The 26,249-nt window shown below is 46.5% G+C and overlaps 1 protein-coding gene across 2 annotated transcripts in view; it reads left to right on the top strand.

Moving 5' to 3' along the window:
- The window catches only part of RABEP1 (rabaptin, RAB GTPase binding effector protein 1), an 84,835-nt gene that overhangs the window by 32,275 nt on the left and 26,311 nt on the right, over positions 1-26,249 (top strand). For both annotated transcript variants that reach the window (XM_036754374.1, XM_036754375.1), the window contains exons 2-3: positions 14,301-14,429; positions 20,767-20,970. In XM_036754374.1, coding sequence (XP_036610269.1) covers positions 14,301-14,429; positions 20,767-20,970 — 333 coding nt within the window. The remainder of the gene's footprint in view (positions 1-14,300; positions 14,430-20,766; positions 20,971-26,249) is intronic.

Below are 26,249 nucleotides of genomic sequence, written 5' to 3'. Positions count from 1 at the left end.
TGTCTTTCTGCTGGCTCCACTATTTCAGGATTTTTCCTGGGGCAATATTCTGTGGGCTATTCACGGTCAACAAGGGAGGGTGAGAGCTACTTACTGTTTACTCTGCCATCTTGGCTCCCAGAAGTTTAAATAGATGACTTTCAAACATTCAGTCTGTGGGCTGATAGTTCCAGGAGTAGCTGTTGCTGCTGCCACAGGCTCTGCACAGGACTGCGCTTCTCTCTCCCCCCAGTTCCGGCAGATCTCCCTCCTGTGCTGGGAGGTCTGGGAGTCACCACTGCTGCCAGTGCTTCAGTCTGCTGGGATCTGCTCTGGCCTTGCTATAATTATTTCCTATTTAGCCTGTATGTAGCTTGTTTTGTTTGTGTCTGAGTCTGTATGTTTGCATATTTTCTCCCACGTTAGATTATAATTGCCTTGAAGGCAGGGACTGCCTTCTGCCTCTTTTTGTATATTCATGCGTGGCACATAGTAGGTGTTGAATAAATGTTTATTGACTGATTATTCCAGAGTGCCTGAGAAGCAGGACCTGTGGTACCCGGTGAGAGGAGATTGAAGTCATGGATGTGGAGTAGTGGCTGGTCCCACCGTGTTCCAACCTTGGTCTATGTTTGTAGAAGAATCTTGGGAAACTGAGCATTGTTGAGCAGAGAGGTCTTCTCTTTGCTGACATGAAAGACTTTTGGGAGGAGGGAGAGGTCATTCTAGTTGCGTAGTGTGATGGTGTGTCCATGGGTAAATTAGATGTGGGTACTTGGGATTCTTCCTCTTTGCCATGTGTAAGCTGATTTGCATTCTGGAAATATTTCTCTTAAAATTTCCTGCAATTTATTGAGTGATGAACTTCTTTTCTTCTTTCACTGGGAAGCTTCTAGTCTCTAAGTCAGTGTGTTGGCTCAGCATTTCTTCCCAGTCCGGTTTTAGCTCTTTCCATCTGTCATGTACCCTCTGTATTCTCCTTGTGGCTGCTTTTCTTGTGTTCTTCACATTTCCAGATGATGTCATGATAAGTCTCGTTTCCCTCTGATGTGATTCTTTCAGCTTTCGTCACTTGCATCCTTGGATTTCTCCCAGGACCATCAGGGTTTCTCTACTTGCTCAGCATGCTCAATTTTATGATTTTTTTCATTGTGCTATAGCTTCTCTTCAGTCTTCCTATTGTGAGGATTTTCTTATACGAATTTCTGGCAATTTTGTTATTTTCAGGTATTTTTATTCTTTCCTCTCCAGCCCTAACCTCTCTGCTGATCTCCAGTCTCTCCTCTCAGACATCTCAAACTGGATGCCGGTAGACATCTGAAACTCAACGTGTCCAAAACAGAACTTCTTTTTCCCTGTAAACTCTCCCTCCATTCTACCTTCCCTATTACTGTTGAGAGCACCACCAGCCTCCCAGACCCTCAGGCTCCCAACCTGGGAGTTCTACTGGACTCCTCACTACCACTCCCCCTGCCCCCCACTCTCCTCTAGATCCAGGGACTCCTCACTACCACTCCTCCCCCACCCCACTCCAGATCCAGGGACTCTGCACTACCACTCCCCTCCCCATCCACAGATCCAAGCTGGTGCCAAGGCTTGTCATTTCTGCCCTAACCCCAGCTTATGTGATGCCTCCTTCTCCTGACACTGCCCCCACCCTGGTACACATCCTCATGGCCTCACACCTGGACTATTACAGTAGCATGGGACAGGGTGGGGTGGGGTGGGGGTCTGCCTCAAGGCTCTCCAGTCCATTCTCTATTCAGCCACCAAAGTGATTTTCTTAAAGTGCAGGTCTGATCATGTCACCCTCTACTCAGGAAACTCCTGTGGCTCCCTATTGCCTCCAGGAACAAATACAGAATGCTCAGTTTGGCCTTCAAGGCCCCTCTTAGCTCTCCAGTCTTCTTCTACCTAACCCTCTTCAGGCCAGTGACACTGGCCTCCTTGGTCCATCTCTTCGCTCTCTGGTATTTTCTGTGGTTGCCCCTCCTGCCTCGCTTGCTCTCCCTTATCTCTGCCTCCTACCTTCCTTGGCTTCCTTCAAGTCCTGATTAAAATTCCACCTTTGTATTGGCAACCAAAAATGGGCTCCTTAGCACTTAGTCAACAAGTGCCCTTCACTAGTTTGGCTTTTTCCCCTGAACTGAATGCTGTTTGTATGTTGGACTGGAGTAAGCTTGTCGGCCCCTTCACCTTGCTTCCCTTGCTTAAGCTGATGGAAAGAACCTGTGCTTTCCCGGTCAACCCCTTCACCTTGCTTAAGCAGATTGAAAGAACCTGTGTTTTCCCCGGCGTACCTTACCCCCCCCCCCCCCCCCCCCCCCCGCAGAAGCTGGATGGTTAAAAGCAGCTCCCGTTGGAGCCAGAGGCTGCTACAGCCACAGCCACAGCCACAGCCACAGCCACAGCCATAGCCATAGCCATAGCCATAGCCGCAGCCACAGCTGAAGCAGGAGCTGCCAGTAGCAGAGCTGACCTACAGGAGGAAGCTGAACAAAGACTTCAGGCCAGTGGGTAATCTTTTTACCATAGAGGGGGAAGCATGATTTTGCTTTACGCAATCATGCTTCTCTGTAGCCTCCTGGTTACTCTTTCAAGGCGTACTTATTGGGCCTGGAAGCTTTTGATCAATATATCAAAATGGGGTTGCTGGTTCATGGGTTGGTTACTGTGGAGCCTAAATATATGTTTTGATTCTTCTGCCTTCTACTTTGAGAGTTTCTTATATCCGGCGGTTCTGAACCTTTCAGACATGTTTATGATCCTCTTTGAGATTATAAACTCTGCCCTCCTAATACAACCTTCCATAAGATGCCTTTCCCAACCCTGGGATTTTGTTCTAGTGCCTTTCCTCTCAATTATTTCTTATTTATCTTGGACATAGCTTGTTTGTACATATTTATTTGTTGTTTTCCATTGGATTAGGAGCCCCTTGAGGTCAGGCACTGTCTTTTGCCTTCTTCTATGTCCCCAGCACTTAGCTCAGTACCTGGCCTTATTAAACAGTAATTTGCTCGACTGATTGCTGCAGAGGATCATGAGATGCCAAGTGTCATTATCTGTCTGCCATCGTCTTGGAAGTCTCCTTTTCATGTGCTCTGATGTCAAGAAGCTGAACCCATTTATCTTGGTTTAAATTTTATCTGGTTTGTTTTGATTCCATTTGTTTCAATAGATTGAGATTCTTTGGTCTTCTGACACATTAGTTATTTTCCTAGTTTTGTATCATCTGTAAATCTGATAAATGGGCAGCTAGGTGGCACAGTGGATAGAGCACTGGGCCTGGAGTGAGGAAGACTACTCATCTTCCTGAGTTCAAATCTGGCATTAGACACACACTAGCTGTGTGACCCTGGGCAACTCTCTTAACCTTGTCTGCCTCAGTTTCCCATACAATGAGCTGGAGAAGGAAATGGCAAACCATTCTAGTATCCTTGCCAAGAAAATCCCAAATGGGATTACAAAGAGTCAGACATGACTGAAACAACTGAACAGCAGCACAATTTGATAAGCAAATGACTCAGGGTGCAGAATGAAGCATGCTCTGGGGATGTGGCCAGTGCCAAAATTTACTTTGCTTGACTGTGCATGTTTGTTACAGGGGCTTTGGTTATTTCTTTTATTATTATTATTGATGGGGATGTAAGAGGGAGAGAAAATCAATTTTTCTTCATTAAATTTTTTTTTTAAATTGAGGAACGTGACCTCTAGGGTTTCATTCATCAACCGGTGTCAAAAAGAAGAGAAGCTTCCTTATTAGAAGCCGCTGTGAGAGATCTGGATTGTGATCTGAAGGTGCCCGAGGAGTGAACAAAAGCCCAAATCTCCTTTGTGCCTCCGTGCTGTTCAGGGAGGTGTCTAGCTTCCCCCTCTCTATTCTTAATAGCTGGTGCTGAGTAAATGCTTGTTTCTTCTGGGGCTGCCACCCGCTTTGGAAATATTACTTACTGCATTAGTCAGTTTTGTTTGTTAAGCATTTCTTGTGGGCCAGGCAGGTGCTAAGCTGTGGGGGTACAGAGGTGATCCTTATTCTCAGGGAACCTATGTCACAATGAAGGACACCATCATCAGGCAACTCGGTACATACCAGGCATCTGCAGAAGAGACAGGGTTATCTCAGGAAAGGCCCTGGAGCGAGGGCCCCTTTGGAGAATGCTGGGTTTCCAGTTGAGTCTTGAAGCGGGACAGGGAAAGGCAGGAGGCCAAAATGAGGTGGGATGGCATCCCAGGCATGGGGGACACAGTCTGTAGGGGGAGCATCTGTGTAGACCAGAGCAAGAAGGCTGGAGGGTGGGGGTGGGAGTAGAACGGAAGACTCTGAAAGGTAGGTTAGCAGAGGCTCTGTTTGATCCTAGAGGTAATAGGGAGACACTGAGGTTACTGGTTGGAGAGGGGTGTGCCAGGGCTGGACTTATGTTTAGGAAAGTCATTTTGGCAGAAAGTCAGCCAATTTTTTAAGTGCCTACTATGTACTAAGCATTCTTGTAAGCCCTGGGGGACACCAAAAATGGCAGAAGGCAGTCCTTGGTCCCAAAGAGCTCACAGAAACAGCACGTAAACAAATAGGTACAAGTAGGCCATAGACAGGATAAAGTAGAGATAATCAGAGGAAGTGACTGGGGAAGGCCGGATTCTAACAGGGACTTGGAGGAAGCTGGGGAAGTCCAGAGCCAGAGAGGAGGAAGAAGAGCATTTTGGGCCTGGGGGACAGCCAGGGCATAAGTCCAGAGTTGGGAGATGGAGGGTCTTGTTCCATGAATAGCCAGGAAGCTCAGAGAGCACATGGGGGGAGTAAGGTGAGAAGGTTGGAAAGGTGGGAGCAGGCAGAGGTGATAGGGAGCCACTGGAGTTTACTGAGTAAGGGGTGACATGCTTGGACCTCCATTTTAGTGGAGGCTGAATGGAGGATGGACTGGAGTGGGGAGAAACTCAGCCCTCCAACAGCTATTCCAGTAGTCAGGCATGCAGTGAGTCAGTCTCAGGGTGGGGGCAGTGGCAGAGGAGAGAAGGGGGTGTAAATGTCACCAAGGTAGAAACAGCAGCTTGGCTGTTGGAGTGGATATGGTGTGAATAATCTGGGAGACTGGTAGGATCCAGCACCGCTAGGAATGGAGGACAGCTTGAGCTGTCCACATCTAGAGGAGATGTCCAGTAGGCAGCTGGTGCTAGGTGACTGTAGCTCATCCATTGTCATGATCATGGGAGGTGAGTGAGCGTAGAACGGTGGTCCTCGGCTGTATTGTATCATGGGCCCCTTTGTCAGTCTGACTGAACCCCTTCTCAGAATAAAGCTTTTAAATGGATGAAGACAAAATACACAGGGTTACAGAGGAAACAAATTCTATTGAGACACTGATCAAAACGGAGAAATAAGAGAAGCCCATGGACCCTGGTACAGAGGGAGAAGAGAAGAGGTCCCAGGCTTGGGGGACAGTCTGGGACATGCCCTTGGGGCACTCCCCAGGTTAGCAGGTGCAGCCTGAAGGGAGCAGGAGAGGTAGGAGCCCTGGCAGCCCCAGAGCCTCAGATACGTCCATGATAGGATTTTAGTCCCTCACTCTTCTGACTGCTGGCCTGTGGTCCTTCCAGTGGAGAGCTGCTTCCCCTCCCAAGAGCTGGGCAGGCCCAACTCCAGCTGGCTCCATCAGCAATTCGGTCCCAAGTGCCTGGTTGTTCCCCATTGGTTTTCTGGACGTTCGTCCCCTGGATATTTGGGAAGCTCTTTGATGCCGTGGCCTGGCCTTTCACTTTTTGTCTGCCCTCCAGAGGGGCATCCTGGGCAGGGCTGGTTGTGCAGTGGCTTATTTTCTGAGCATTGCTTTGTGTGTTTTTGTATAAAGTCCACAGGAAAGTGAGCCTTTGATTTTGTTCCCTAGATCACTGATTGTCCTGTTGTTTTGTCAGATAGATCATTGGCCTCAATGTGAGAGATGAAAAGTGGTTTTCTATGTAAACCAAAGAGAGAGCGTTTCTTTCTTTCCTGTTCTGCCTCCTGGTGTTTTTGTCTGTTCCACTCCATCCACTTGTCAAATGGGTACCCCTAAAGTGCAAGTTGACCATGTGAAGCCCCTGCTCCAGGAGTTTCTTTTAGTGGTTTACTTTTGCCTCCAGGATAAAATATCAGTTCCTGGGGCCTTTAAGGCCCTTTTGACTCTAGCCCCAGCCTGGCTTTCCAGGCTAATTTCACACACCTCCCCCTCATTTGCTCTGTGTGCAGCCCCCCTGGCCTTCTGCCTCTCCTGTCTCCCTACTCTGCTTTTGCCCTGGCTGGCCCCCTTTGCCTGAAATCCTGTCCTCTCCCTGGGGAGAAGGGAGGAGCCCTTTTTGTGGTCCTTGGCCTCCCATGCTAGCCTCCCCTCGCTCTGAGCTTTAGCACCACTGACCATGTTTTTACAGGATCCTGTTATATACCCTTAGGTTCATTTGTCTTCTTTTACCTGGCCTGGCTTCCATCTTTTGTTCATTTCTTTTAAAAAATCCTTGGGGGAGGGGAGGAGAGGGGATGGGAGTTGCTTGTGTGTGCACATTGGTCTCATCAGACTGATCTCATTTTTCTCCTCATTGCAATTATTTTCCTTTGTTTCTTCAGGATTTCCTTTTTGCGTATCTGTCATTGCTCCTGGGCTGACTTCCTCTGAAGCATTTTAGTTCCTAGGATCCCCTCTGATCCCTTTGAAATGTGCTCTTCCCAAACCTAAGTGCATATCAGACTACATTCAATTTCCTCTCCTCCTCTGTCACAAACTCCAGGATGCAGGGAGGGATCACTCCTCCTCAGGGTTCCTGTCCTTCTCATTGTGACAAATGAAAAACCCAAGAGACAGAATTTCTGGGTAATTAATAGCTAATAGCTAGCTATTAATAAATTGATGGCCAGTGGTTTTTCTCGGAAAAACAAAAGCAGACAGCCTGAAAGCCTTAAATATTTTTTGAAGGAGAATGTCCCTAACAAGTGAAAATCAACCCTTATTGATGGACATTTAATGAGGAGAAAGGCTAGAAGTCTTCAGCTCCTCCTGCTGAGAAGTGTCTTGATCATGAGCCTTAGCTGCCTCCAGCAATCTGGGCCAGGGAATCCATCTCTATCCAGTCCACTGTGGTTGGTTTTTTCCTTCATGAGCTGGGTCACCCTGAATTCTAATAGAGGTGTGCCAGGGGCTGTATCCAGAGGATCCTGTTTATACTCTAAACAGAAGTAAGGTCTCCTAGTTGTGTGGGGTCTGGCTCAGCAGTCCCATCAATAGGCCATATCCTTTAGAGACTGATTTTTTTACAGAGGCTGGACCCTAAGTGGGGAAATAAAAGGAGGAATGCCTGGATCCTGATTTAGTACTTGGTTATTAATATAATAGCCAAATAATCATTTCTCTCACTACTCCAGAAACCAGTTTCTCCTGGTTGGTGAGAAACAGGTCCAGAATAGGATCCCCTTTTGAAGGATGAAATTCTCCTTAAGGCAATCTAACAGGAATGAGTTGCCCTGTGCCTGAGCAGATGTCTAGATCACCAGCTCCTCTCTCCCTGCTCTGCTGGGCCTCTGTGGTCTGCTCCCCAAACTCTCCGTCTTCTTCTTTCTGTTTGGTGATCTGTAGAACAATCCAGTGTCAAACTTCTTTTCTCTTTCTCTCACCATTGGTCTTCACCCACTTGCTCTCTAGCCTTTCATCTGCAGGGCTGCCCAGTTTGGAGCTGTGTCCAGAAAGTCACTAAAATGACCTAGCAATGCCACCATTAGGCCTATACCCCAGAGAGCGAAGAAAGAAGAAAGTCACATGTGCAACAATATTTAGAGTGGCTTTTGTGGTGGCAAAACTGCCACCAAAGGCAGTGCTCATTAATTGAGAAGTGGCCAAACAGATGATCAGCAGTGACTCGGTGGGTAGACTGAGGGCTCAGGAGTCTGAAAAGCCACTGAGTAGGCTGTATGACCCTGGGCTAGGTAGTCTCCCTTGACCTCAGTTTCCCTGTCTGGTAATAGTCCCGACCAAACATCCCAGGGCTCTTAGGAGGGTCTGGTGAAGTAGTGTACGCAGTGAGCTTTGCCCATGTTCAGGTACAGTATAAATGCCAGCTACTCTTGTTATATGTCGTGGTGATTATTTTGTTTCTGGATATTGGCTGGTGATGTATTGAGGAAGGAAGGCAACTCGTGAAGGCCAAGGAAGGTCTGTTTCATAGGAATTTAGTCGACCTAAGGCCAATGTCGCCTCTCTGCCGGATCTGGCCCATTGCACACTGGCAGCCCTGCTCTTTCTCTCCAGAGCCAAGCAGAAGACAAGTCTGATGCTCCGCCACAGGCTCAGCCATTCCCATGGGGAAGACAGCTCCCTCAGTCCTTTTCTGTCCCCTCGAGTTGCTTTGGGAGCCTTCCCAGAGCTCATTCTCCCTTTGCCACTTGGACACTCTCTTCTGGACATGCTTCCACTGTCTATGTCTTTCCTAAATCATGGTGCCCATGATCAAACATGGAGTTCCAGATGTGGCCTGACCAGCAGGGAATACACGAGAATGTGCCTAAGGTGGCATTGACTTTGCTGTCATGTCACACTGTTTATTATCAGTAGTAATAACAATAATGAAAGAGAGAGAGAGTGTGTAACTTTAAAGGGATCTCATTTGATCCTCATAACAACCCTGGAAGATAGGTGCTGTTTTTATCCTCATTTTTACAAATAGGGAAACTGAGGATAAGAGGGGTTCAGTGACTGGCCCAGGGTCACACAGCTAGTCAGAGTCTGAAGCCAAATGGACTCAGATTCCATTCAATTTACCAAAAATTAATTAAGCGGCAATGAGGTACAAGGCACAGCCAAGCCAAAGCCCTGCCAAGCACCAGGGATACAAAGGGGAAAACAAAACCAAAATGGCCCTGCCCTCAGTAAGCTTATTTTTTGCTGGGGAATGTGTTTTCCATTGGCAACTCTTTGCTTGGTTTCTACTCCACAAAACACTATCTGGAGACTCCCGGACTTGTCCCTCACTTTCTGACTTCCTCTTGTGTGTTGTCTTCCTCCACTAGCTTGTAAGCCTCTCCAGGGCAGGGACCTTTCTCGTTTGCATCCTAGCACTCAGCCCAACATTGAATTAAACAGAGAAGTGGAGAGCATGATTCGGCACTTTGTTCTCTTTGGTCACGTGTCCTCCCTCCCACCATTTGGGGCTACTCTTTCTCATGAACGTCCCTGTGTGGCCACAGGGATCTCTTCACAAGATTCCCCCATTTCCTCTGGAAAGGCAGTGTCATGAAGGTATAATGAAAAACGCTACATTTGTGGTCAAGAGAAACCTGTTTTTGAATTCTCTTTCAGAGCTTTGAGCTCTGGGCAACCCTGACCAAGCCAGCTTGCCTGTCAAATACGGATCCAATGAGATCATTCTTGTTAAGTCTCTGGCACTTCTAGAGTTTGAATCCCTTTGAAAAAGCCTGGCTGTCAATGCTTAGCTAGACTTTCTTTGACCTTTTTTCAAACTCTTGGCCTGGTATTCCTTTCCCTGGATTTTTGCAAACTTTAAATTTACAACATGGTATTTATTCTGTGCCCATTAGGTGATAACAGACTACACAGGGCCTGAGGTCAGGAAGACTAGTCTTCCTGAGTTCAAATCTGGCCTCGGACACTTAGTAGCTGTGTGACCCTGGGTAAATCACTTAACCTCTCTTTGCCTGTTTCCTCATCTGTAAAATGAGCTGGAGAAGGAAAAGGCAAACTGCTCTAATATCTTTACCAAGGAAACCCTAAATGGGGTCACAGAGAGTCAAACTCAACGAAAAACTTACTGAACAACAAGAAGACTAGCTTAGGCCAGCCCAGTGATTCAGACTGGGAATTAGAATGCAGGGAGGTACTCAGGGCAACAAAATATCTTTTTGTCCGATTCTTTGTGACCCCGTTTGGGGTTTTCTTGGCAAAGATACTGGAGTGGTTTGCCATTTCCTTCTCTAGCTCATGTGATAGATGAGGAAACTGAGGCAGACAGGGTTAAGTGACTCCTCCAGGGTCACAGAGCCACATTTGAACTCAAGTCTTCCTGACTCCAGGCACTGTATCCACTGTGCCACAAAACTGCCCCAAAGGATACCAGTCTTAATAAAATTCCTGCCTATTCATATCCTTTGACCATTTATCAATGACTTGTATTCGCGTAAATTTGACTCACTTCTCTTTATGTTTTAGAAATGAGGCCTTTATCGAGAGACACTGGTTGTAAAAATTCCATCCCAATTTTCTGCTTCTCTCCTAATTTTGATTGTATTGGCTTTGTTTGTGTGAAACCTTTTCAATCTAACATCAAAATTACCCATTTTGCATTTCATAATGTTCTCTAACTCTTGCTTGGTCATAAATTCCTCTGTTCTCCACAAATCTGACATTAAACCAATCTTGCTCTCCTAATTTGTTTATAGTATCAGCCTTTATATCTAAATCGTGTACCCATTTGGACTTTATTTTGGCATGTGGTGTAAGATGTTGGTCTATGCCATTTTCTGCCATACTGTTTTCCAGTTTTCACAGCAGTTTTTGTCAAATAGTGACATCTTGTCCCAGAAGCTGAAGTCTTTGGGTTTATCAAAAAAGACAAACTTATTAGGATAAAATGTTTACCGTTTCTGTCATGAAGTATGACATGTAAGTAAGTAGTAAGCATGCTTGTCCATGGGTGGACTGAGATATGGGTCACCTGTATGTATCAGTGTTGGTTGCCACTGATCCCATGTCAGGGAGGATGTTAGAAGTAATCATTTTATGTTGTCGAAGAAAAAGTATTAGTACTAGGACTGCATTCTACATTTAGCTACCAGTTTGCCAGAAATAGTTTTATTTAATATGACATTATTCTATATTCAAAACATTTCCAGCTTGGTGAGAGTGATATCCAAACTGGCACAGTCCTCCCCCCACCCCCACCCCCTCACCCTCTGACATGACTGCCCAACAAGGAAAGATATCTTAAAATTACAATCTCCAGGAGCATTCCAGGCTTTGTTGAGTGACCAGCCAATAGCTTCCCATTCTTCCTGGACACTCCCCTGGAGAAATCCAAAGATACTTTCCAGAGATCTGTATCTAGAATTGTGACTCCTGTAGAATGGAAGAGGGGAGTTGTGCTGAAGAGACCCAATTCTGATCCCTTGATGGACCACAGGGAGAAGATTGCCCTTCCACAGGGCCTTAGTTGTATTCTTGGTTAAGTTTCAGCTCATGAAAGGCCTTTGTAAGCTGACCTATTACCCCTGCTGTCCCGCTGTTCCAAAGGCTGTCCTCCCCACACTCTGGAAAGAACTTTAGAGAGAAATATTATTTCTTAATATTTCTGGAGAAGAAAAGGAGACGTTTAATTAGCTTCCATAGCATTAACTTTTCTCACAGGAAAGGGCCCAGCATGATTGTTACCTTTGCCCTCCTGAGTTTTTGGCAGGAGAGAGAAAAAGAGGAGCGACATTGCCTGTCTTTGGTTATTATCTGATACAGTCAAGGGTGTCCGCTTGGGAAACTGTCTCATTTTGTTAACGCTCCAGAATTTGGGTGATAAAAGGATCCGTTCAGAGAAACAGTTGTGTTGGAGCTACAGTAAATGGAGTCCTTGCCTGCCTGGAGGACTTTGGGAACAGAGAGGCTGCTCCTCATTGGCCATCACTGACTCTGTTCTCATAAGGTTATCAAATATTCAACTGACCAAGCTAAAGCTCTGACCCAATAGTGGCCCTAATCACTGTATCCAGTATGCACCTACTATGTGCTAGACAGTGAGGATAGGAAGACAAAGAATGAAACCAGCCCTGTTCACATTCTAATGGGAGAGATAACATATGCAGATGAAACAATATAGACAGCATTAATGTATATACAAAGTAGTTAAATACAGCACAGTTTGGGAGGGAGGGCATGGCTATGTGGGGACTTGGTGAGGAAGCCTGCATTCCAAGCATGGTGGGTGTTGGATACAAAGACATAGAGGTGGGAGATGAAGTGATGCATGTAAGGAGCAGAGAGCAGGCTTGTTGGGCTGGGTGCCAGAGAATGAGAAAGAAGCAATGTCCAGCGAGACTGGGAAGGCAGGCTGGGGCCCAGGATACATTGGGCTGTAAAACTCTAGCCCAGAATCCTGTAGCAGGATTTTAAATCAGATCTGTGAACTTAAAAAATGATCAATGTATTTCAGTATAATTGGTTTCCTTTGCAATGTCATATATTTTAATTCTGAAAAGAGCTCCATGACTCCAGAAAGTTGATTGAGGGAGGGTCTCTGTTTAAGAACAGTTCGTTTGGCAAGAGGAGATAGGATTGTCTGGAGCTCAGTGCTGAGGGTTGGGTGCCACTCTGCTCTCTGTATCGGTGGGGAGAAGTGGCTGGATGAGAGATCCTGTGAAGGGAGAAATGGCAAGATGTGGGATGGAGGAGAGTGGTGAGTTCGGGATGAGCCAGGTAACTGACCTGGGAGGTTGGAAAGATGGTGGCGCCTTTGACAGAAGCGAGGAAGTCTGGAAAAGGAGAAAGTGAGTTAGAAATGTCCACTAGGCAGCTGGTGCTGCAGAGGTGAAACCCAGAGGAGGAAGCTGGGCAGGATCTAGCAATCTGGGAGTCATCTGCATAAAGACGGTGAGAGCTGACCTTTACACAGACACTGACTACGTGCCAGGCACTGGGTCAGGGGAGATAATCATTATTTCTTTTGATCCTCACGGCAACCTTGGGAGGGAGGTGCTACTGTTATCCACATTTTACAGATGAGGAAACTGAGGCAAACAGGTGAAGTGACTAGCCCAGGGTCACACATCCAGTAAGTGTTTGAGACCAGATTTGAATTTAGGTCTTTCTGGCTCCAGGCCCATCACCCTCTGTCCATTGCACCACCTAGCTGCTCCTAAAATATGGGAGCTGATGAGGTTACTAGGAGAGAGGATATAGAAGAAGAAGAAGGCCTAGCACAGAACCCTGGGGAACACCCACAATTAGCGCAGTATGGATTATGAGCTGGTAACAGAGACCTAGAAGGAGGGGTAATGTCATGAAAACCCAGAGAGGAGGGAGGTAGAAGAGAAGAGCAGAGTGGCCAGCTGTGTCAGCTCACAGATGAGGCTGTGAGAGGTGGTCAGATTTCACAATGAAGAGATCACTGCTAATTCTGGAGAGAGCAGGTTCGGGTAGGAAGCGAGACTGCAAAGGGTTAAGGAGGCAGGGAGGGAGAGGAGAGGAAAGGAAGTGGAGGCTTTTTCAAGGAATTTGGCTAAGGGTGAGGTTGAGAGATGTGAGAGCTTGAGGGGAGGAAGGTAGTGTCTAGTGGATAATTTGAGACTCGATTAGAAACCAGCAAAGAAGGAACCTTTTGATAGGGAGTAGAGGCTTAAGGGTAGGTGCATTTTGCTGGAGAAGATGGAAGGGCTGGGACCTTAACAGAATAATCATTTCCGTTTCCAAAGTTGTGTGGGGCTTTCCTTGTCATCGCTCTTAGAACCAGAGGGGTCTTGGCTGCCCCCTACATTGCAGACATGAGAGTCAGAGCTTACTCGTGTGCACATAGTACCCCGAGTGCCCATCAGTGTGGTGCATGATCTGACCAAAGGAGTAGATAGCTAGTAATGCTCCCAAGGCCCCCAGAGATGGGGAGGGGATGACAGAGGAGCAGCAGGAGGGGGGCCACATGGAATTAATGAGGCCCTGGGTCCCACCCTATTTAGATAACTGAATGAAACAGGTGTTTTTCGAGAATTTGAATGAAGGAAAGAGGTGGTAGTGTTTTTTTTTTTTTTTAATGAGAGCGGAATATTCTTAAGTTGTCTTGGTAGCAAAGTAGATTAGATCAGACTAGTAATTGATATGTCCTGTTGTGTCCTGGGGGAGGGGACAGAGATCAAGATTTTGATCTGACCCAAGAATAAGAAGCAGGAGTAAAGGATATTGGTGAGATGGCTTACGGAATGGTAGAGCCAAGGGTTTGTGGTTTTTAAATTAATATTTTTTTTCAATGAACAATCATTTCTTTCTCTCACTGTCCTCTCCCCGCCCCCTGCCCCAACAAAAAGACAAACAAAACCCTTGTGACAAATATGCAGAGTCAAGCAGAACCACTTCCCACATTGAGTTGAGAGCCCAAGAATCTCGTCCAGTTTGGGTGAACCAAAGGCTCCCTGTGGGACTTAGCTGCCCTCTGGGAAAAGACTTGTACTCCCCTCAGACTTTTCTAGGCGGGATCTGGACCTGTGGTGGCCTCAGGAATGCTTGACTCTAGTTGGGAATGGTCTCTGACTTTGCTTGGCTTATAGACAAGTTTAAAGCAGTGAGCCTCTTGTTTTTTTTTTTTTTTCTTTTTTTTTTCAGTTTCTCTCCAGCAACGGGTGGCAGAACTGGAAAAAGTCAACGCAGAGTTTTTACGCACAAAGCAGCAGCTGGAGCAAGAATTTAATCAGAAGAGAGCCAAATTTAAAGAGTTGTATTTGGCCAAAGAAGGTAAGTCCCCCAGGTGTGTAACCCCCCAAGGTGTGCTCCTTGGGCAGCTCCTCCTCCTCCCCCTCTGCAGAGAGGTGGCCTGGTGGAACCCCCAGCTGTCAGTGTCTGTGGCTGGGAGCCCCAGAGATAAAAAGTGGGGCCTCTCCATCCCCCTTAGTCCCATCACACCCAGAGTAGGGTGCCTTTGGAAGTGACCTCTCTTCACAATTGTCAGCACTTCAGTATTTTGTCCTTGAAAAACATTTTTATTGATATCATTTGTTTTTACATGACCTTCATTTTTCAGCATAGCTTTTCCCCCTCCCCAGCCCAGAGGGCCATACCTTATAGCAAAAAATAAAAATGAAAGAGGAAAAAAAACCCACTTCACCCAGTCTAAGCAATGCGCCATCAAATGTTGTGAAGTGTGGCAGTGTGAGCTTGGTTCCACTTCCAGAGTCCTCTACCTTCTGCAAAGAAAGGAGAAGGGATAGTTTCTTTTCTCTTCTTTAGTGCCAAGCTTGGTAGCTATTGTGAATATTTTTCTGATTCTTGGCATGAGTTCGCATCTTCCTGTACCTTTCTCTAAACCTCCTCTTTCCCCCCTTGACCAGCCACCCCAGAGGAGGAGGAGAGCAAGGCCACCTGCTCTGCACCTCGCTGGCCTGAGGCCAAACCCGGATCCAGGCTTGGCTGCAGCCCAAGGGGAGGCATATGCCCCCACAACACCTCACTCCTCTTACACTCGCCTCTCAGGTCTGGCCAGGCTCTCTGGGGAACATCCCTAGGTATCCTAACCCTAACCCTAATGTGCTCTGGACTTCTCTCCTTCTCTGCCACTGATTGTTAGCCTCATGGGTTCTGTTCCTGTCTTCATCTCTGTAATAGTCAGCAGTCTTTTAGGAGAAAGCTACCCTCTGCTTCTTCCTCTTGTTCTCTCGGTCCCTTCCCCTTCCTGCTGACCCTGTGCACTTCTCCCTCCAGAATTCCCAGTCTCCCCTTCATCCTGGGTCTCCTCTTACGAGTTTTCCATCTCTCAGCCTCACTGAGACTTGGTGCTCTCTCTGGTCCCAGTGCATCCTCAGCTTTTTTCTCCCCTCCAGAGGCACCTTAACTCACACACCGCATTACACTGGCTCTGGAACTAGAATCAGAATATCTGAGCATCCCATCTTGCCTTCAGAGTCTTCTTCAGGATCTTTTCCTCCTTTGAAGCCAACTCTGTTAAAAGTTCCTAGCCAGTCCAAATTATGGGGCTACAGTATCTGGACCTCTGGGTCATTCTTTCTCTGCTTTCTTGAGGCAGATCCTCTTCCTCTCCTTCTCAACTCCTGTCTTTATGCTGGGGGAATTTAACATCCAAACACCTCTCAGCCTCCTCATGTCTCCCTAGGACTTACACCTTTGTTGGCCCTCAGCCACACAGGGGGCAGTCACACCCTAGAGCTTGACATTGACTACAGGTGTCCCCCTTCCTCTGTCTGAGTGCACTGCCATCCCATCCCGTCCTGTCCCATCCCACCCTCTTCTGGGACCTTACTGATTCCTCCATCAGCTGCAGTGATCCCATCCCATCTTCTCTGGCACACAGCCCCTCTGTCATCCTCACTCTTGGACTTATCTTCAGTCTTTCCTTGTCTCCTGCCTGCAGACGTAGCCTTGTCTCCTCCATCCTCAAGAAGCGCTTACTTAATCGATTTCTTCATCCACAGCAAGGGGGCGCCATAATGTCCAGAGCACCCAGTCAGGAGTCGGGAGGACCTGGGTTCCAATTTCATTGCAGACACTTACTAGCTGTGTGACCCTGGGCAAGTCACTAAACTTCTGTCTGCCTCAGTTTCCTCATCTGTAAAAATGGGGATCATGGTAGCACCTCCCAGGCTTGTTGTGAGGATCAAATGAGATGATATTTATAAAGTGCTTAGCTCATTGCCCGGCACATAGTAGGTTCTTGTTACTTCTCCCTCCTCCCTATCTCTCGTACTCTGTAGCCCCACAGTGACAGTGGCCCCAAAGCCAGGCATCCCCCATGCCTGGAATGTGCTCCCTCATTTCTGCCTCTTGGTTTCCCTGGTTTGTTCAAGGCAAGTCAAAACACCCCCGTCTCTTCTCAGACCCTTTGATGGGGACAACTCAGGACCCTGAACCTAAGAGCTTTGGGAATAATATTGCCCCCCAAACCACCAATCCTGCCTCTAGCCCAGTCCTCATAGCCATCATCTGGGGAAGTAATTCCTGTTCCTAAATTTGCCACAGCTACTGAAGACCCAGAAAATAGAATTCTAGTCCCCATGACCCTTATTCCTGTCCAGTGGTTCCATGTCAGACACTGAAAGGATTTGATCAGTGGAAATGACATTAGAGACTAAGAAGCAGAACCATCTGCTTTGCTGCTGCCTGCCAAGGACCCAGGGACCTGAAACCTTCCTATCATGGGGTCTCCCCCATTAGACTGTGAAGCCCTTGAGAACAGAGACCACTCAGCGGTTGTATCTGAATCCCCAGGGCTTAGCACAGGACTTGGCCCACAGTGCATGTGGAGTAAAGGCTTCATTCATCCATTCATCCATAGGTAAAGGGATAGCTATAAGCAAAAGAAACTCCAGGAGTGAAGAGAGGAATGTCAAGGGGGGAGTAAGAGGAGTAAACAAAAATAGCCTAGGACCAGGGTGGGCAACAGGAAGGGGAGGACAGGAGCCTCAGGACAGCTCCCTCCCTTTCACTGTCCTCCTCTTAGTGAAGGAGGAGTTGGGATCCAAGAGGGAGAAGCAGGAAAGGACCAGGATGGAGGGAACTGGTTCACAACCATGACTGAAAACCTGAAGGAAGTGAAGATACCTATAGGATGGAGGAGGGCACAGATGACCAGATGACCAAACTGTGGCCTTTGGGCTAACTCTAGTCCTTCATCTCTTTTCTACATTTTTGTTTGTTTTGTTTGTTACTCCAGCATTAGAAAACTGAATTCAACAATATGTTGTTTTTAGGAAACACCCTTGAAATGCAAAGATTCATTTAGAGTAGCCACATGTGGTGGCCTTCTAGATCCTTAAGTGTGGCCTTTTGACTATATCTTAATTTTAGAGAACATGTGGCCTCAAGGCCACAGGTTCCTCATCCCTGACTTCGAGTTAAAATGAGAGGCTGGAGCAAAGGGTACTAATCGTGATTTCAGAGGCTGCTGTAGTTAGAGACAAGATAAAAAAGATAATCATGCCTAAAGAAACCAGAGATAACAATCACTATCAATATTTAATATATACATACCTAATAGTATAGAATCTACATACTTCAAGGCAAAGTTAATCCAATTGGTGGGAGAAATAGAGGGCAAAATCATCTCATAGTGGGTCACTTTAATCTGCTCCTTCTAGACTTAGACAAATCTAACTAAAAGATAAACAGAACTTGTGAAAGATTAGAGATGCTAGCTCTTTGGCAGTTTTTGAATGGGAAGAGAAAGTAATTTACATATGTTTCAACTATACCAGGGTTGAAACATGGCTTTATAGCATAAAGACCTCACCAAAAAAAGTAGGAAAGACAGAAATACTGAACACATCATTTATTAGAGACTCTAAAGCAATAAAAACATATTCAATTAAGGCCATCCGAAAAATTAAAAAGTAATTGGAGGCTAAATAACATAATAACTGCAGAAGTGGTGGATCAAAGAACAAATCATGTAAATAGTGGAAAATTTCATTAAAAAAATGACAGACAACATAGCAAAACTTGGGATATATCTGAAGCAGTTCTCTTCAGAAAATTTATATTTTTATACATTTTCATCAACAAGAGAAAAAGAACAAATCAGTAAATTGGGCACATGACAAAAAAACTCAAATGGCAATAAAAAGCCTCCAACTGAATTACAAGGTAGAAATTATGAAAATTGAAAGAGAGATTAGAAAAATTGAGAGCAAAGGAACTATTGAATTAATAAAACTGGGTTCTAATTTTTTTTTTTGAAAAACAGTTAAATAGTTGATGTGACTTAAAGAAGAGAGGGAAATAACATTTTTTTCTGTCAACTTGAAAAAGAATTCACAGCAGTTGCAGGGGAAGTAAAGGGAATAATCAGAAAGTGTTGTGTCCAATTATATGCTAACAAAACTGATAATCTAGAGCAACTAGGTTAATTCTTTAAAAATATAAAGTTCTCCGATTAGTAAAAAAAGAAGGAGACTATTTGAATAACTGAGTATCCAAAAGCAATTGGAAAGGCCATAAATGAACTCTTGAAGGAAAAAATCATGATTATTTGGCTTTACAAGTGAAATCTGTCACACGTAAAAAGAATAGTTAACTCCAATTATAAAGTTACAGTATTAGGAAAATAAGGCATCCTTCAGATCTCTCTATCCGATGCAAACATGATCTTGATGTCTAAACCACAAAGAGATAAAGCAGAGAAGGAAAATATTGCTAATGAACGTGCTAGAAAGTTTACATACTATGACAAAGTTGTATCTGTACCAGAAACGCAGAGTTGGTTCCAAATAGAGATTATATACATAATAAATCATATTTAAATAATAATGTATCCATACATATATATGTGTACATACACATACATGTATATGTTCATGCACGTAGACCCATGTGTGTAATACCTTATGATTCTATCAGTAGATGCTGAAAACATAGTTGACAAAACCCAATGCTTATTTTGGTTGAAACCCTAGAAAACATAGGAATGAATGGACTTTTCTTAATTTGGTAAATAATCCAAATCTAAGAGCGAATCTGAAATGTACTGGAGAAAAGTTGTGAAGGCCTTTCCAGTCAGATCGGGGTAGATCAAGGATGCCCATTATCACCACAACTATTCAGTCAGTAAATCAAGAAACATTTATTAAGCACCTGCTATATGCCAGGGATACAAAAAGAGGCCAAAATTATGATAATGATATTAGTTATAATAACAGGGAACATTTATATAGCGCTTCTGTGCCGGGCTCTGAGCCAAACAGGTTACGTGACCTTGCCTAGGTCACATAGCTGTTATGTGTCTGTGGCTGGATTGAACTCGGGTTTTCCTGTCTCCAGCCTGGCACTCTCTGCGCTCTGCTCCCTATCTGTCTAAAGATAGTCCCTGCCCTCAAGTAGCTCGTGGCCTAATGATTTACTTCTGTTACTGCTGTTTGAAATAATTCAGAAATAGCAGTTCTATCAAGAACATAAGAAAGAAATTGAGGCAATGAGCATAGTCATAAAGGGGAAAGTTTCCCCCAAATCAACAGTATTCTTGCATGTTATCAAGAACACCAGCAAGAAGAGCTAGAAAGAGAGAAACTGGATTCAAAATGCCTGCAGAAACTATAAAACATTTGGGAGTCTTATCTACCAAGACCCACTCGGGAGCCATCTGAGTCAGTGGGACAGATTTCAGCTTGTAACCTATGGAAGCAAATGAACCTAGTAGCCTAGTGTTCATTAAACCCAAAGACACCAGCTACTGGGTTAGGCCTCACTCTTTGACAATAATTCCTGAGAAAATTGCAAAGCAGTTGGGTAGAAATTAGGTACAGGCCAACGTCTCACACTGTATACCAAGACAAGGTCCAAATGGACAGGCGGCATAGACATAAAAAGTGATATCATGAGCACATTGGAGGAGCAAAGGAGAAATTACCTTTTAGATCTTTGATGGGGAATGATCAAACAAGAGACAGGCGGGTGTCAACAGGCAATCACAACTTCATGAAACTTGTATGAAAACTAGGTTTATTACAAAAGAAATGAACGTGCATGTGGAGCCCAAAAGTTCAGAATCCATACAGAAGTTTGCATATTTGTAACAGCAGGACAAAGGAAGGAGGAGATACCAGAAATCTCTACCTAGAGAGACGTGGCATAGGAAGGGGACAAGGACAAGGACGAAACCCCTCCCGAAGGGAAGGGGCAAGGCCATGGCAAAAGCAGTCTCCTTTTCCCTTGGGAAAAGACCATGAAGTTAGGGTGGGCTGCTTGTCTACATGGGTCCCAGCCTGGCACAGACTGACTTCTAAAGACATACAGGGAGTCCAGTTTGGGATGCAAACAACAATATGTATCGGCTGGGGGGGTGAGTGAGTGTTTGTGAGCATGTATGAGAACGCAAAACCCTGTCTGGACCTAGAATGTCATGAGGGCGTCTGCAGCTCACCAGTACCTAGGGCTGAAAGAAATACCTGTGACTCAGCAGGACATTGTCCAAAAGGAGCCCCCCCCCCCAATTCTACCAGGGGGCGTGGTCCGTCCTTGAATGGACCCTGTAGGATGAGACACCTTCCAGAGCAACTCCCAAACACTTGCATGCCCATGCCTACTCATGCCCACCTGCCCACCCTAACACAAAATCTCTCGTCTTCAGAGGACCTGAAAAGACAGAATGCCGTCCTGCAGGCAGCGCAAGACGACCTTGGGCACCTCCGGACACAGCTGTGGGAAGCCCAGGCCGAGATGGAGAACATCAAGGCCATCGCCACTGTGTCAGAGAACACCAAGCAGGAAGCGATTGATGAGGTGAAGAGGCAGTGGCAAGAAGAGGTTGCCTCCCTGCAGGCTGTCATGAAAGGTATGCTGGGGTGGGGTGGGGATGCTGCTGGCATTTGGTCTGACGGGGAAGGAGGCAGCCTCTGGCATGCCCAACAGCTCCAAAGGAGACTAAAGATGGCATCCAGATAAAGGAGAATGGGCATCTTTGGTACGTGTGATCTGAGCCTGGCTTTGAGAACGTCACAAAACATCTTAATGGTGACTCTCAGTTTAAATCACTCTTTACAGAAATAAAGGCAGGTGGAATGATTGGAGAATCTTAATTGCTTCTGAGTAGGCCAGGTTAATAGAATAAAAATGATGCTACTGTCTTAACTAATTTACTTATTCAGTGTCATGCCAATCAATCTACCAAAGGGTTTCTTTATACACCTAGAAAAAATAATAACCAAACTTCTACGGAGGAGCAAAACCTCAAGAATCTCAAGAGAAATCATGAAAAAGAAGGCAAGGGGGGCAAGACACTAGGCAGCGCCAGACCTCAGACTAAATGACAAAGCAGTGACCCTCAAAACCATTTGGCATTTAGGATTTGGAATAGATGTCACTCAGGGGAACAGGGGAACCCAGTAGCCTGGTGTTGGCTAAACCCAAAGACTTCAGCTGCTGGGCTAAGGACTCATTGTATGACAAAAACAGTCAGGAAAGCTGGAAAGCAGTCTGGCAGAAACTAGGGGTCAACCAGCATCTTACACTCTATAAAAAGATAAAGTCCAAATGGACACACGACCTCAAGGGTGAGGAACTCTGAAATCACCTGTCAGATCTGATGGGGAAGAGTGCAGGACCAGACGGGTTAGAGAGGATCACAGATGTTAAAGTGGACACTTTTGATCATATAAAATTTAAAAGTTTTTGTAGAAATGAAACCAATGTAGCTAAGGGGAAGCCAGTAAGGACGATTTGCAGTGAGTTTATTTGGTAAAAGTCTCACTTCTAAGATATTTATAGGGAACTGTTTCAGATTTGTAAGAATAAGAATTATTTGCCAACTGATAAATATTCAAAAGATACGAACTAGTAGTTTTCAAAGGAAGAAATGTGTGCTATCCACAGTCATGGAAAAAGTGCTCTAAATCACTAATTATTAGAGAAATACTGACGTTTCGCCTCACTCCTATTAGACTAGCAAAGATGCTGGAGGAGGTATGAGAAAATTGGTACGGGAGGCTTTGATGGTGGAGCACTCCAGACGTTCTGGAAAGCAGCTTGGAACTCAGTCCCCAGAGTTGTTAAGCCCTGTGCACTCTGACCTAGCAATGCCACTATGAAGACCACGCCTAGAAAGGAGGGAGAGGACCCACAGGCAGCAGCAGTATTGGGTGCAGCTTTGTCTGGAGTAGCAAGAGCTGGAAAGTTAGAGGGCGCCTCTCCATTGGGGAGTGGTTAAGCAGCATTTTACAAGTGACATCCCATTCGATCCTCACAACAACCCTGGGAGGTAGGTGCTGTTACTGTCCCCATTTTACAGTGGAAGAAACTGAAGCAGACAGATTCAGTAACTTGCTCAGGGTCACACGGCTAGGAATGTCCGCAGCCAAATTTGAACTTAGGTCTTCCTGACTCCAGACCCAGCACTCTGTGCACGGTGGCGCTCTCTAGCTGCATGGATATTCTTGTGCCCTCGAAGATGAGGAGGCCCCACCTCGTCTGAGGCTGAGTGAACCTGGACAGAAGTGTGGATGTAGGCCACCCTGTGGCCATGACTGAAGAGCCTGAGAGACACGGTCCTTCCGAGGCAGGGTCGGGGGCACCGGGGTGAAGGGAAAGAACATCAATGTTTGTTTACCGAGAAAAATAAAATTTACTTTAAGAATCATCATGTAATAGTGAAAAGGGCCCAACTTTTGATTCCATTGCTATAGGGTACTCCTGTGTGAGAAAAATCCCTCCCCTAGTGTAGGTCTGCACTGGGCAGTCAGAAGGGTGGCTCCAGTACTGGCCTTCCTGGATCTGAGGTCAGCTCTCTGTCCTTTCTCTTTGTGATGCTGTCTTGTCCTGTTAGGAGCCCCACTGGGCATGGCTGGCTTCCGGCGGTGGTGGTGGTGGGGGGGGTGAGGCAGGCTACATGAGAGGCACTGCTGTCACAGATGGGTTAGGGTCAGAGTCGGAAGTATCCTAGCCCTAAATGCGCACGGGCCTTGGCCAGATCCACATTGGACAGTGTTGGTCCTCAGGAGGCTGTCATGTTGTTGTAGCAACAATTTGGCTAGCAGCAGCTGTTGAGGTGTAAGACCCAACAAGACCAGCAACAAGGGCTGCCAGCTTTGATCTGCTTTACTAAGGAAAGCAACTTTAAGGGGAAACTCAGTTCAGGAAGAAAAGCCAGCACCCTAAACTTCGAGGCAAATACAAACAGAAATTATAAACATCAACAGACAGACCTTGTCTGATTAAAATCACAATTCATAGTTACCAGAGAATCACCAACATCTATCTGGGTTACAAAGCCGGTGGGGTGAGGGGTAGCAGCAGTTACCAGTTGCCCAGAGTCTCAGTGCTCCTTCCATGAGTGTGCCCCAAAAGTCACAGGCCAGCCTTGGATCTTATACACCGTGGGGCACTTGATTGCCTCAGTGCTGAGAAGCACTCAAACAAAGAACAGTGAAAAATCCCACTTTGCTGGCCATTGCATTTGAAAGGTCATCAAAGGTACTTGACAACAAAAAGTCCTGCCCCATTACCATTACATTGTCTTGGTGCTGAGAAAACACTCCAAGACAAAAAGATCCCATTTTACCTGCCCCATTCAAGCAAAGGCCAGAATTTTAAAGGCACTTAAGAACAGCAAAAAGCCCCGCCCTGATTACTGTAACACTTACAAAGCTGATGTCTGGTGGCCTTGGCTTGGGCCACCTGGGACCAAGTAGGACCAGGCTCTTTCCCCTTACAGTCTTTGCAGACAGTGACCCCGTTTTCCTAAAGTTCTTTTCTCCTCAGGGTAAACGCCCAGTTCTGTCCTCAGTGCACCCCAAGTGAATGCAGTGCTTGCTGGGTTGTCAGACTGGGAAAGGCCACAGTGCAGTTCCCACCTTGGGCCAGTGGTTCACCAAGACCTTCTTAGTGTTTTAGATGAACCTCCTGCTGGTTAGGCCTCCCTTCCCTCTTACTGCACAATAGCATTCCCTTGGCCATACCCCACAGTTGGTTCAACTAGTTCCCAAGAGAGCATCTCTGGAAAGAGCTTTGTGGAATCAATGAAAGTCGTTTGGCCAGGGAAGCACAGGACTTTGTTCTCTTGGTCTGCTCTTGGTATGACCTGGAAACAAGACATGATGATGAGCCCCAGGTTGGGACCTGCATCCTTTTTTTCATATCTAAAGTTTGGCCTGCATGTGCCCATGATGCAGATCCTTCTGCTGGACTCTGCTGGGGAGGAAACCCTAAATGTGCCTAGGGCATACATGCTCCTGCAAGTCCCTCTAGGTCAGGAAGGCTCTAAATGTTGTTCTGGGGAGCAGCTGAGCTGAGCGCCCCTTGTCTGTGGCTTTGTAGAGTCAAGGAGGCACCCATCCCTCCAAGACCCTCTCCTGGTCTGTACCAGTGGAGCCTCCTTACCCCTGCCACTGTCAGTGACGGCAAGCATTCTGAGGTTTCCTAGGAAAAAGGGAAGCCAAAGCCATCCTGTTGGGTGTTTTGGTTTCTTGGAATTGCTTGTGATTTCAAAGAGGTCTCTGCTCAGTCTCTGCTTGCTTATTGTGACCTGTGTGTCACCTGACCCCTCATTTCAGAGAACTCTTAGGCAGGATTGAAGTGTACATGACAGGGAGACCGGTCCTGGAAGTGCTGCCCTTGGGCTTTTCTGCCCATGGTCCAGGCACCCCCAGGGCACACCGGCAGGGATGGGGGAGGGGGGGCATCATATACTCTGATCCTTGACTCTTCAGGCTCACAGTTTCCATGGTTTTGTTCCTGTCCCTAACAGCAGCACAGATCCCTCTTAGGAGGAAGCATCTGCCACCCCCAGGTCCAACAAATACTAAGTGCCAGCTGCCTGTCCTTCAGTGGAGGACCACACATGGGCATGGACGGTGGCAGTGGGGGCAGTGTCAGCGGAGAAGAGGTAGAGCAGAGAGGAAACTGATAGGCCTTGGCACCAGATGGAATGGCGGGGGGTGTAGTGTGTGAGACAGAGTATGGAGTCCAGAGTGACCCCTCATCTCGGGGGCTCCAGATCATGTGTGCCCCAGGTAGCCTGCCCTGGACTGTGATTGGAAAGGTGGGAATGGGAGGAAGAGAATGAGTTCTGCTTTGGACACATTGAGCTTAAGTTTACAGAATATCCCTTTGGAGAGAGAAAATAGGCTGTTGGAAATGAGAGACTTTCGTCAACAGAGGTTAGGGGCAAGATAGCTAAATGTGATCATTGAGCTGATGAGATCCCCCAGTGAAGTTAGGCCAGAGGGAGGAAAGAAGAGGGCCCAGGACAGAAGCTGATGAACAAAGGAGACAGAGAAGGAGGAGGGAGGAGAACCAGGAGCACTGGGGCCCTGCAAACCCAGAGACAAGAGGGTCAGGGAGAATGAGCACGGAGAAGAGGCCATTGGATTTGGCCCCAAAGAGCATCGGTAACTTTGGAGAGAACAGTTTGGGTGGAAGGGTGAGGTCAGAAGTCAGACTGCAGGATGTCAGAAGAGAGTGAGGGGAGGTATCCGTGGGAGAGGCCTCCTCGAGGACTTGGAGAGGCAGAGGACGACAGCTAGTAGGGATGGAAGGGTCAGCAGGGTGATGGGGAGGGGGCAGTCTGCAGGAGGACATGGGATGGCATAGGTCGCTTGTGCAGCACTTACTATGTGCCTGTCCCTGCCCTCAAGGAGCTGAATGTCTGACCACCCATAAAGGAAGGCCAGAAGGAGTGGGGAGAGATTGAGGTAGCAAGTGTGGCAGTGGCTCAAGGAAAGTCTGGGGAGTATCTGGGAGGTTCTGAGAGGAGCTGTCCAGTCTGAGGAGGGAGAGTCCAGTGCACAAGTCAGAACAAAGTGGTCTGAGGAGGCTGAAAGAGGGGACAGCTGGGGAGCCAGGCTCAAGACCCCTGGGCTGACTAAGTTTTGAAGGGTGGGCCAGAGAGATCTGGGAGGAGAAGGCTTCTGTCGTCAGCTTCACAATTGGGTTTTTTGGTGAGAAAATTATGACACTTTTGCAAGAAAAGTTCCTTTCTTGTGTTTTCTGATTGAGACCTCTGACCCTTCTCAGTGATTATGTTTATTGGATAAGGTAGGAATGGTAGTTTTGTGAAATTCGCTGGTGTCAGAACCTTTATTTACAGTGTTTTAAAATTGTGTCCAAAGGAGATGACAC

This window comes from Trichosurus vulpecula, chromosome 4, assembly GCF_011100635.1.
Source record: "Trichosurus vulpecula isolate mTriVul1 chromosome 4, mTriVul1.pri, whole genome shotgun sequence".
Classification (NCBI taxonomy): Eukaryota; Metazoa; Chordata; class Mammalia; order Diprotodontia; family Phalangeridae; genus Trichosurus; species Trichosurus vulpecula.
The sequence above is the reverse complement of the archived record's forward strand: the minus strand, read 5'-3'. Positions and strand labels throughout refer to the sequence as shown.